The sequence below is a fragment of the Scylla paramamosain genome, chromosome 28 (assembly GCF_035594125.1).
Source record: "Scylla paramamosain isolate STU-SP2022 chromosome 28, ASM3559412v1, whole genome shotgun sequence".
NCBI classification, from domain to species: Eukaryota; Metazoa; Arthropoda; class Malacostraca; order Decapoda; family Portunidae; genus Scylla; species Scylla paramamosain.
Window position 1 is genome coordinate 3,172,455 of NC_087178.1, and position 12,546 is coordinate 3,185,000.

At 41.4% G+C, this 12,546-nt stretch overlaps 1 protein-coding gene across 30 annotated transcripts in view; it reads left to right on the plus strand.

Annotated features, from left to right (window-relative positions):
* Positions 1 to 12,546, plus strand: part of LOC135114712 (uncharacterized) — a 200,278-nt gene that overhangs the window by 3,991 nt on the left and 183,741 nt on the right. For 29 of the 30 annotated variants that reach the window (XR_010275638.1, XR_010275639.1, XR_010275640.1 and 26 more), the window contains exon 2: positions 6,695 to 6,745. The exons of the other annotated variant lie outside the window; for it this stretch is intronic. Coding sequence is in view for 23 of the 29 variants with exons in the window: in XM_064030672.1 (XP_063886742.1) it covers positions 6,695 to 6,745 (51 nt within the window). In the remaining 6 variants the exon portion in view is untranslated. The remainder of the gene's footprint in view (positions 1 to 6,694; positions 6,746 to 12,546) is intronic. 30 annotated transcript variants of the gene reach the window in all.

The window sequence follows — 12,546 nt, forward strand, 5'->3', positions numbered from 1 at the left end:
TCTTCCCTTCTTTCTTTAGTACTTTTTTCAATTTTTATTTCATGATGCACTTTGTCATTTCGTCACTAATGGAAACTCATCATCACTTTAGTAAAAATGAAATGTAATGCAAGTAATAAATAAAGTAATTGCTCTCCTCGAATTAAAATAAGAATAGATTAAATTTAATAATGTATAAAAGCGTAAATTTACCTTTTTTTATATTTTTTTTCGTTCTCAAATTGTTTCATTTTTTTTCGGCAACCAACTTTTGCTATAACTCTCATATTTTTTTTTATTTTCTCTTTCCTCCTCTTTGCATTCCTATCTCTCATGTCTTTCATTTCTTTTACTCTTTCCATTTCCTCTTTATTATCATCTAGTTAATTTTTGCTTCTTATTCCTCCTCTTCCTGCTTCTCCTCGTGCTTCTCCTCCTCTTCGTCCTCCTCCTCCTCCTGCTCCTGCTCCTGCTCCTCCTCCTCCTCCTCCTCCTCCTCCTCCTCCTCCTCCTCCTCCTCCTCCTATCCCATTTTCCTCGCAACGCCTTCTCCGTTCTTGAGTGTCTTCCAATTTCCTCATTCTCTTATTCTTCTTTCATCACCATTTTCTCTCTCCATCCTATTCTCATAAGTCACCTCGTTTCTCTTCCCTTCTCTTTCACTGACATTATTTTCGTCATCTTCTTTTTTGCGCCTTTTCCCTTATATTTTGTCAGGTGTGTGTGTGTGTGTGTGTGTGTGTTGGAAAGGAATTTTCTTTTGTGTGTGTGTGCTTTCTCTCTCTCTCTCTCTCTCTCTCTCTCTCTCTCTCTCTCTCTCTCTCTCTCTCTCTCTCTCTCTCTCTCTCTCTCTCTTCCCGATATTTCAGCCGTTTGTTGACTAGACATTGATAATTCTCCCGCTTTATCTCTTCGTTCTCTCCTTTCGCCGGCCATTTCTCTTCATCAGTATCAATATTTTCTCCCCGTGTCTTGCCTCTTCCACTTCTTCTCTCTTGTTTACATCTCCCAATTGCGTATGCTTCTCTCGTGCGCTTGTGTTGAGACGGATATTACATGGAAGTAGGTTTATTTTGTTTGCATACCTTGTTTTCTAGTTTTCTTCTTGCGTTCTCACTGTTTTGTATGTGGAGTTCCTTTTTTTTTTTTTTTTTCGTTCCGTTTTCTTCTGGGATTTGCTTGGGAGTTTTTTTTGCGTTGTGTTGGGAGAGTTTTTGGTTGTTTTGGCTGTTTTTTTTTTTTTCAGGGAGTTTTATCTATATTTGCTTTTGATGTGTGTACTGGTTCAGTTGTTTGTGTCGAAATAGGTGAAGTTGGCATGATTCTCTCTCTCTCTCTCTCTCTCTCTCTCTCTCTCTCTCTCTCTCTCTCTCTCTCTCTCTCTCTCTCTCTCTCTCTCTCTCTCTCTCTCTCTCTCTCTCTCTCTCTCTCTCATGTTGTGTGTCATACTGTAATTGTTGTGACTGCTCTTTCGTATATCTTTTCTGTCTTCGTTGTCAGTCCTCATTGTGTTTCTCTCTCTCTCTCTCTCTCTCTCTCTCTCTCTCTCTCTCTCTCTCTCTCTCTCTCTCTCTCTCTCTCTCTCTCTCTGCCATGTCTACCAAGTTTTTCACAAGAGCAGCTCCACAACCTCGCCACAAAACACCGCCACTAATACCTATCTTTCATGGCTCCATCTATCGGACATTTCATGAATTCCGACCTTTTGCCACCGCGTTTAGTCTGGGAGGTTTCGAGGACAGTTCACGCGTAATTCTTATCCTTAAATAACGCGTTGATGCTGTTGGTACGTTGGGATGTTTTTCTTCTGATTTTTCCGACTATTAATTGCCTTGTAAAATGTGTGAGGAAATAACTGAAAAAAAAAGAGAAAAGGGAGGGAATTGAAAGATGAAGGTCTGTGTATATATGAAACAGGCAGCCTTTCCCTTTCTTTGTCAATAGCAGAAATAATCCCTAAGTGATGTATATGATTTATTGAACAGAAGGTAATGCCTCAGCAAATATAGGAAGAGTAACACTCCAGAAGACTGCAGATGTCAGGGCCACACCGCCACACCGCGACACGAGCCGAAGCCTGAGAAATATACGAGGGGAAATGTTGGTTACATTTTGATTGTTACATAAACATCCAAAGACTCAGAGATGCAACGTTATATTCTTGCATCTTAAGAAGCTGAACAACTCAACCTGAAAACAGGTAAATAAATAAAAACATAAGAACGGAAAATTAGATAAACCCTTGGTACAAATAGATAGATATAGTACAGATAAATAGGTAGATGAGTGGATTTTTAACATTTATTTAATTTTGATGTTTCATTCTTATAAACATATTGAAATTATAGTTCATAAATCACAAACTTAACTAGTCTAGAAAATGTTAGTGTTGTTGAGTCCATGACAATTGAGTGTTCACAGCAGTGTGGATGCCTTGCTTTGGTTTGAAGAAGTGCAGAATCTTTGCAAGTTTATCAGAAGAACGAAACTTAATAATCACAAATCTTGAACTGAAATGAATGTTGCACATGTAACTGTAGTCCAGGAGGAAGAGACGTCACGACAACAATTTCCTTCATATCATTGTTTCTATTTCTCGTACATTCTTGTTATTAATTTGTGACATCTTAATATTTGACGTCTTAAATTGTAGCGTATATAATATTGTTCGCTCCAGGATTTCATGTCTGCGTCTTACCATCAAAACAGAAGCAACATTTCCTCTGCATTTTAACTTACGTTTTCTTGGGTCGCATCGTGCGCTTCGTGTTCCTCCTGCAGCCACGGAGGTAAGGCCTGCTGTTGTATATTGTTTGTTTTAGTGTTTTTACACTCTAAAGATTGGAAGCAGCATTTCCCGAAACGTTACTGCTCAATAAAGGATGAACTGAAGTCACTTTTACTACTCGTGTGTGTGTGTGTGTGTGTGTGTGTGTGTGTGTGTGTGTGTGTGTGTGTGTGTGTGTGTGTGTGTGTGCGCGCGCGCGTGCGTGCGTGCGTGCGTGCGTGTGTGCGCGCGCATGTATATTCTATTTATATATATATATCTCCAGCCATCTGCACTTCCATAATTGGGGAAATATTTATGAGTTATGCTTGTCCTGATATTTTATGCCATCATTTTCTCTTATTTCATTTACATCTAAAGTGCCGGGGAGGAAATTATTATTTGTGACTCACTGCAGTATTATTTCGTTTATTGTGATGTGTACTCTAAATCCTCTTAATGTGCAAATATCTACCGAATCGAAGAGCAGTTACTCCTAAAATTATTCCACTGTGGTTGGAATTCGTGGAAATGTTTTATAGAAGAGATAATGGAGTGTAGGGTGGAGCAGGGGAAAGAACAGGAGGAGGAGAGGGGGAATGGAAGGGGGAAAGGATGGATAGACTGAATGAGGATGACGGAGAGGATGGAAAGCAGGGGAGGGATGAGTCCAGATGTTATTCACCTCACTCATCTCATCTGGATATTGACTATTCTCGCTGGAGGCAAAGAATTGACCGGACGGCACCGAACCTTTTATCGAAATTGGTTCGTGTATATTAGTGAAACATTTCCCCGTGTGTGTGTGTCTGTGTGTGTGTGTGTGTGTGTGTGTGTGTGTGTGTGTGTGTGTGTGTGTGTGTGTGTGTGTGTGTGTATCAGTACTTCAGATAGCAACTGGAAGCCTTTTTTTTTTCTTTTATTCTTTTTTTTTCTCTCTCCTGTTTCGAAATGCTCACATAGTGAATGCAACAATATTTCTCAGAATTTGAAACGTATATAGTAAAAGTTTGCATCGCTGTGTGTGTTTGTTTCCCTGTACAGTATTGAGCAGGCCTGATGTGAGAGAGAGAGAGAGAGAGAGAGAGAGAGAGAGAGAGAGAGAGAGAGAGAGAGAGAGAGAGAGAGAGAGAGAGAGAGAGAGAGAGAGACTGCAAAAGTATGAAATCATGAAAAGTGTATTGGAGATGAAGTTTCTCGTTGAATTTTGCGTAACTGTAATAAATTCAGAACATTACCATCCCCAAGGAACACTTCTGGAGGGATTGAGGTGCGCCGCGCTGCTCCCCCGGCCACCCACCACACACACTCACACACCCTGGACACGCGGGTGATGACTGTCCTGCCTGATGGGGGAAATTAGCTTCATAATGAGGTGGCTGAAGAAGACTAATGAAACCAGACATTTAACTCACTGCGGTCGTGAGGTGGAGAGGGAGAGGGAGTGGGAGGAAGGCAAGGAAGAAGGTGCAGCGGTAGGGAGGGAGAAAAAGAGACAGGAAGACGGCTTTGTGCTGTTACGTGGGTACAGTTGCGCCGGTCTATCTGTTAAGGACTGAACGGGCGTGGGGAATATACAGCCCTCCCTATCATCGCAGCGGCGCCGTGTGATTCTGAACCCTCGGAATGGTGAAGCCTCCCACTGTGTATATACTCGTATATTTCCAGCGACGTAGCATCCGATATCTTGTTAGTCCCCCATTATGGTGCTCGATCCCTTATCTTAGCCATCAAGAGAGCCTATGATGAAAATACACTTGCTGTACATGAATGTGCCTCTCTGGAATATTATTGTGTATACATTTCAACATTTGATATTCATTTCAGTGGTATTCGGCTTTTTACTCCGACTGTCATAAGGAGTTTGTGATAAGAGATACAAGTTCCTGACACGAATTTGACCCTCCAGAGTGTTTTTTGTTCATATTTTGGGCAGTATACTTTGCCTCTCCAAGCTCATGTTCCTGTCATGCAGTAAACGGCGAGATGAATGCGGGTCGTGAATCAGAGCAGTCTTATAACACACCTGCCACCCTTTAATGAAGCCCCGCCAGGTGATCCAATGCCGTATGTAGGCGCTATCCATTATCAAATTGCCAACACTATGGATATTTACACACACACACACACACACACACACACACACACACACACACACACACCGACTGTAGAGGCCTTCGTGAGAACTCGGAACAGGATGAAAGCAATGATGGAGCGTTTGAAGAGACAAATGACGTGCGGGTTTTTAGTAATGACCTTTACTGGCTCATTTTGCAGGCCCTCTTGATGCCTCCTGAGTGCCCCTTTGAGCAGCGTCCATTAGAGTCCAGTATACAGTTAATTTCGCGATAGTGCAGGCGGGTGACGCAGACACCATTTGCCGGTAAGCGTTTAATCACTGGTGATGCAAACGGCAAATATGCTTCGTATTAACTCCCATTACCAAGCTGGGCAGATTCGAGGAGTCACTTTCACTTAACTTTTCTCTCATTACGGTCAAGTGGATGCGGACAAGAGGATGAAAGAGGAATTGATAAATGGAGGATAAATGCAGCGACGGTAAACTGGATATAAACCTCGTCAGGAGAGAAAGGAAACATGCCATTAGGTGATTAATTAATCGCTCAGTGGCTGTGGGCGATGCAGCAGATGAAAGGTTGGCGAAGGTTTGATGAGGGTAGAGGTTTACTGGGGGATGTTGACACTGGCGATGCCGAGTGCAGGTGGCGGGGGACAAAGAGAAGCTGCCGTGTGTTCCCAGGCACGGCATGATGAGGAAGACAAGCAGTACCTTTGCCAAGACAAGACTCGACGGAGCGGCTTCAGTTCTCTCTTTGATAATCTTTTTCCACCCTAAATATTAAAAGACTTCCAAGGAAAATTCAGGGTTTTTCATCTTGCTTTGAGCACAAGTTGAAAATATCTTAATGTTTTAAAGTCAGAGATTGTTTTTTTTTCACTTCATCTCGTCTCCTGTTTGTTTTTTATAAGGGATATTTGCCAGTTTGCATCTGATATTTTTTAATCGAACGGCACACTAATTACGTCTAATTAGGTGATATTTTTCCTTCTCTTTAAGGTGAAATGAATCAGTTTGATTTATATGACTAGGAACATTTTTTTTAGCTATTTACAGATACGCTTTTACAAGGTTCTCTCTCTCTCTCTCTCTCTCTCTCTCTCTCTCTCTCTCTCTCTCTCTCTCTCTCTCTCTCTCTCTCTCTCTCTCTCTCTCTCTCTCTCTCTCTCTCAGCTTTCTTTTTTTCTTTTTCTTTTTTCCTTCTTTATGTGACCTTTCCCCTGCGAGGTCGCCCTGAAGGTGTCTATTGTTGCGCTTTTTATCTCACCGGCCTAGCATTCCCCTCGGGCCTGATCTACTCGATGTGCCCCGTCAAGGTACCGTGGAGGAGGCTTGCTGCGCCCTCCACTCAGCCTAGGGAGAAAGTGGGGAAGTCATTCTCTATTACTTTTCGTCTGAGTGCCCATCGTAGTGGTGTGTGTGTGTGTGTGTGTGTGTGTGTGTGTGTGTGTGTGTGTATGTGTGTGTGTGTGTTGTGGGGGGTAGGGGCTTGTGGTGTTCCCAGGAGTTAAGAGGAAAGAAAGTTGTATGAGTACTCTATTTTTCTTTCTTACGCGTTTCTTTTCCTGTCTTTTTTTTTTTTTTTCTTTTTGAGGGAACTGGACCTTTCCCATATCCGTGAAGTAGTTTAGAACTTGTACAGCTTTATGGATTCCATCACCTAATGAGAAAGGTTTTTTTTTTTTTTCGTTTCCCTTCTCCTCTCCCACAACTTAGCGAGTCTGCAAGTTGGATAATTCGATAAAAAGTCAGTAGAAGATGGCTTAATTAGCTCCTCATTTACATCAGTATTATCTCACTCCGTCATTATCTTCGCGGCTTAAATTTCACTTAAGTGCCTCAAGTAAATTGTTATGTTCCTCCCGCAGGAGTCAGTGGTGTGGAGCCGACCCGCTTTTGTGACACAGCCGCTGCCTCAGGTAAGGAAGACACTTTTACTTGGTTCCTAAGAGTGGCTCGAGCTGTAGTGTCTTTGCTCGTATTATCATTACTGGCAGTTCAGAAACGAAGACTCATTTGCCTTGTAAGAATGGCACGACTTTTGCTTTCATTGTTGGTAATTAAGGAAAGAAGACTTGTAATTATAAGAATTGCATTACATGTAGTCTCATTATCGGTAATTAAGAAAGGACTCCTTCTTTACTGTACGATTTATGACATTTATATGACGCATTATCTATAACAATACCAAGAAAGACTCCTGCTCATCTTATAAGAACCGCTTGACTTATGCTGCTAGTTTTGTAATTGATAATTCTGTAATAATTATATTATGTGTATTTTGATTATGAATGAAATATAAGTTTACCACAGTAAAAGTATAAATTATTAGTTATTTTGAGTTCCTGGTTAGAATTGTACTTCATTTCTCCGGCTGCTTTGTAATCCTTTGCAAAATTTCAACTTCTATGATGCGGCAACATTTTGTTTAATCAACTATGAAAAAAAAAGTATGAAGGTTCTCCACACACAAAAAGAAATTCCGATTATGAATACAAAAGAAAACGTGTGTGTGTGTGTGTGTGTGTGTGTGTGTGTGTGTGTGTGTGTGTGTGTGCGTGCGTGAGTGAGTGCATGCGTGCATGAGTGAGTGCGTATGCGTGAGTGTGTGCGTGTATCTGCGCTCCTGTACGTGTGTGTGTGTGGGCGTGAGTGTGTGCGTGCATGAAGGAAGGATCGATGAAACAGATGCTCCAATCAGCGCTTCATTAGCCTCAAGGTCCCGTGTGAGTGAGTGGCAACAAAGGTGTTCATTACCTGAGGGATAATTTGGTCCCAATCATGCAATCCTGATTATTGAGGAGGAAGAAGACACCACAATGTGACCAATATATGCCCTGAAAAGACCTTTGATCGCTCGCGCCCTCATTTTTTCCTCCGAAGTGGAAATTTCTCTCGATAGCGGTGCCTTAATCATCGTAGAAGGAGAAGGTCTTTGTGTGAAATGTATTTAAGAACTCCGTGGTATCTCTCCCAAGGTATTATGTCTAGACTAGTTTTTTTTTTTTTGTGATGGTGTTAATGAAATACAACACATCGGATGTACGTTTCGAATCAGTTCTCAGCCAATAGTTTAGGTTTCATCATGAAGACGTGTTGAAATAGGACGTTTGGTAGCATAAAATATAATGAAATGCATTCCGTTTTCATTCAGTCGTTGTGTTAAGATCGTTTGATAGCATAGGAAGGAAGAAAATGCATTAAACACATGGAAGTGGTTCTCAGGCAAAAGTTGCAGGTTCTATCATAAAGCTGTGCATTAAGAACAGAATATTTGATGGCATATGAACGAAAGCAATGCATTTAAGACACACGCAAGTAGATTGGAATCCTTTGAAGAGTTCCTTGTAGCTCCATAGATCTGAGTGGGATTTTTTTTTTTTTTTTTTTTTTTCGTAAGAGGGGCGCTGGCCAAAGGCAAAAAAAAATTGGGGAAAAAAAGCCTACTCGAGTGCCAGTCCTAAAAGCAGGTCAAAAGAGTTATCCAAATCTAGAGAATAAGTATCTTAAAGAGTTTAAGTCATAGGAAGGAGGAAATATTGAAGCAGGCAGGGAGTTCCAGAATAGGGCTTTTGATATCAAATGATAGGAAGGAATATAAAGCCTACAAAGGATTTCTTCTATTCATTGTTGATCTCAAGACAGTCCTACTACGCTATTCTTCCTCCTTCAGTAGTCCTGCGTGTGCAACTCCTCCTAGCCATAACAACTTAACCCTTCGTATAGAATAAGACGACCTCGCATGAATAGCAATAGGAAACTTGCATCAAAACAAACGGCGGCAAACTTTCAATCATCAGAATAAAGTGACTCTGGTCGGTAATGCCGCGGGAGAGGATCGCCTAAACTTGTTCAACCTTTCCTCCTTTTCCAGGACCATTATTCATTTTTCCTGTGCCATCTTTCTTCCTCGACCTGTTCTCATTCTCCTTTCTTACGAACTATCAACCACACGTTACTTTGCCTTCATCCTGTCCTCCTCCTCCTCCTCCTCCTCCTCCTCCTCCTGTTCCTCCTCTTCCTCTTCATCTCCATGTAGGCTATCCAATTTCCATCATTGTATGCTGGTACAGTTCCCAGAAACAGCCCCGCAAGGACTAACAAGGCTTCAGCTGTTAGTTCTTCCTTTGCATTCCTCCTTTTTCTCCTGCGCCTTCGCCACCAACCCCTCAAACCCTCGCGCCATCCAGAAACCATCAGCTGTGCATCACATCGTCTGTTCTTGGCCCGCGGCGCTCCTCTCCTCGCCTCGCCGGCCGCCATAACGTATTCCGCAGCAGGGTACTCTTGTTTCACGGTCCGGCAGCGTCAAAGGTTACCGTGTTATGGTCCCAAAGAGGCAGTCATCCCACCGCAGCGATGCAAAGGAGCAATAAACTTGTTGAGGAGACACAGACATTCCTCGCCAACCCCCACAGGCATGATACACGTACGAGCCACACATGCATATCCCCCGTACGCGTCCGCGAGAGTGGAGGCTCAAGTGGCTGCCCACACGTTATTCTTTGCGCTTTGTTGATTGTTTATTTACAAAAGAGGGATCAGTGGCGGTGGTGTCGATTATTTATGTTGTCAGTGGAGGAACTTTACTCTGTATACGTAAAGGCGATTTGGGGAAAGGGCGCGAAGTTTATTGTGTTTTTTCTTTCCTTTTTCCTTTTTTTCTTTTTTTTTATTAGTCCTTTGCACTTTGTATGGGAAATCAATGACGGATGTGTTGGTTGTATCCGTTTTCCATGGAGAAACTTTACTTTTTATTTGTTTCCGTAAAGACGAGTGAGAAAAAGAGCGCGAAGTTTATAGGAATTTAATACTTCTTCTTTTACTTGTTTGCACTTTATTGATTCCTCTTTTGCGAGATTCCATTCACAGACGCCTGCATTATTTCAGTTTTCCGTTGAGAAAATTTACTCTTTATTTGTGTTTCCATGAAGACGAGTGGAAATGAACTTTTATAGAAAAAGTTTATAGAATTTTTGTTTTTTTCGCAGTTATCAATTGTTTTTATACGTGAAATCATTAGCGAATTGTGCCTCTCTTTTTCATTTCCGCTCAAAAGCAGTTTTTATATGTATCGGTCAAAACAAGAGGGGAAAAAAAGAGCGAAGTTTACAGTGAGGACTCCCAAACACTGAAAGAAACAAAAACTCCTGGTATAATAATTGTTCCTTCCTTCACGGGGTTTGCTGGGGGTGGGGTGGGGTTGCGCTGGCTGGGGTCCCTGCGGGGTCTGTTGGATCTCGTTTAAACTCACCCCGGGAGCAGCGCGGGGCGTCAGGTGTGCCAGGTGTTGAGAAAGGTGAGGAATATCTAGGTTGTAAGGTGACTTATTTGATTGACCTTACTTCGTTCATGATTTTGATAATTAACTGTCAAAGAGATTACCAACATATTATACTTTTTCTTTCTTTGTTCCTTCCTTCTTTCCTTCTTTTTTTTCACTTTTATTTTTAGTGTTTTTCTGATTCTTTGTCTAAATTACGTCATGCTTTTTATTTATACTTTTAACACACACACACACACACACACACACACACACACACACACACACACACACACACACACACACACACACGCGCGCGCGATTTTAACAGACTTCAAAGACCGGTGAAAGACAAAAGAAGAAAATAAATAAACACAGAAATAAGCAGGATAAATAAAGACCGTGCGATGCTGAGATGAAATTAAGTAAAGTCCTTCAGAGGGAGGGGAGGAAGAAAAAAGGGTACACAAAAGAAGAGAGGAGGAGGAGGAGGAGGAGGAGGAGGTGATGGTGGTGGTGGTGGAAGAGGAGGTAATGGAGTGAATAAAGATAAGAGAAATTCATCCCATTTCGAGTAACCACCACAGACGAACCAGCGACCCAGAACGAGTGCTAGAGAAAACGGGGAAACAAACACGAGGGAGGATGAGTGAAAGAAAACGGAGGTCTTTAAGGAAAATAAAAGAAAGGGAGGCGGGTTATTGTTTACTGAGAAAATGAAGGTTGGGAAAAAAAAAAAGGAAGGAAGAACGATAGAGATTTTTTTCTTCTAGGCAGGAAGGAAGGACAGCTTAGTGAAAATGTGTTCCTGATTGATTTTTTTCCTTTTTCTTTTTCCTTTCTGTTTGTCAGTTATTTGAAGATTCCAGTGGTGCCTTCTTTTCCTCTACATTCCACCACTCCAGTATCACCATTCCCCCATTACTGTATTCCCTCCATCTCCATTTTCATCTTTTTTTCATTCCATTACTCCTATCAATCTCTTCCATCACTTCCCCTTCTCTTCCTATCACCATCCCCGCCCATCATCACCATCACCATTTGCTATTGTGTTTCCTCACCATCATCTTTCTCTCCCATTTTCCCTATCACCGGTTATAGTTAGTGGACCTGCCCCATCACCAGCCTCCTATCACAGCCACGCTGATCCACTCGCAAGGAAGGAAAGATTGTTAATGCTGTTAATTTCCCTTTAGCTTGATGTAAAATTTCCTCTTTCCCTCTTTCATTATAGTCTTAAAATACACATATATACACTTTCTCAACTACACGTGTACGTATTTCAACATTAGTGTTCATGGGTGGAGTACACGCACATACATACTCACATACATACATACATACATACATGCGGAAGCTTTCAGGAGGTTTCATATACTTAAGGAGTAATTCCTATGTATGGAGATGTGTCCTTGAGTGTAACCTGCATATTTCCATCTTTGCATTTCCTTCCTCAGCATATTTCTTTCCCCTCCGCTGCCTTCCTTTTATCTCCTCTTTTCCTTTTTCCTCCTATTCGTTTATTCTTCTATTCCATCTACTCTCCATTCTCCCAACCTGCACAGTATTTGTATTTTTATCGTACCGTTTATTCTTTTCCTCGCTTCTTGTCCTTTTTTTTTTATCCCTCTCCCTTTCTTTCTCTTTCGTTATATCTTTTCATATATTCTGTTCTATCCACGTTCCACTCTCCTAACTTCTACGATATTCTTATTTTCTTGCACAATATTCTTTCCGTTTCGATTTTTTTTCTTTCTCTTATTCTTTCTATCCACGATGTTTTTTTTTATTCTATTCACTCTCTATTCTGTTTTGCTCAACTGTATTAGTTTTCCTCGTGTAATTTCTATCAAATTTTCCCCTCTTTTCGTTTTTTTTTTTTCCTCTTAGAGTATTCTTTCTATTTACTGTTTTCTTTTCTCCTTCATCCCTTTTACATTTTTATCCTGCTGTTCTGTTCATTCTCCCTTTTGTTTTCCTCAATTGTATTCGCTTTCTGTTCTCTCGTGAACTACTTTCTATTAATTTTCTCCTCCCTTCGTTTGTTCTCCCTCTCCCCCAACATTCCATCTTTTATGCTTCCATTCTCAATTTTCTTCCTATCTACTATGTTGTCCTTTTGTTCCATGCACCCTCCATTCTCCCAACGCAATGGTATTCGAACATTCTTTATCCTTTCTATTTCTACTCCCTTTCGTTTGGTCTCCCTTCTCACATTCCGTCCTTCGCTCCTGGTTCGAGGTCGGGGGTAGGAGGCGGCGTACCCCTGTCGTCTCCTGCTATAACCCGTGTCCCTCTGGCGGCGGTATCAGGCATCTTAGAACTTGGCTGATGTTACAAGAGGCAATTTAACGTTATAGATATTTTTGTTTTCGATTTTTTTTTTTATTCCCTTTGGCCAGATATAATATTTTCTCCCTTTTCTGTCTGGATTGTTAAAGGAGGAGAGGACTTTCT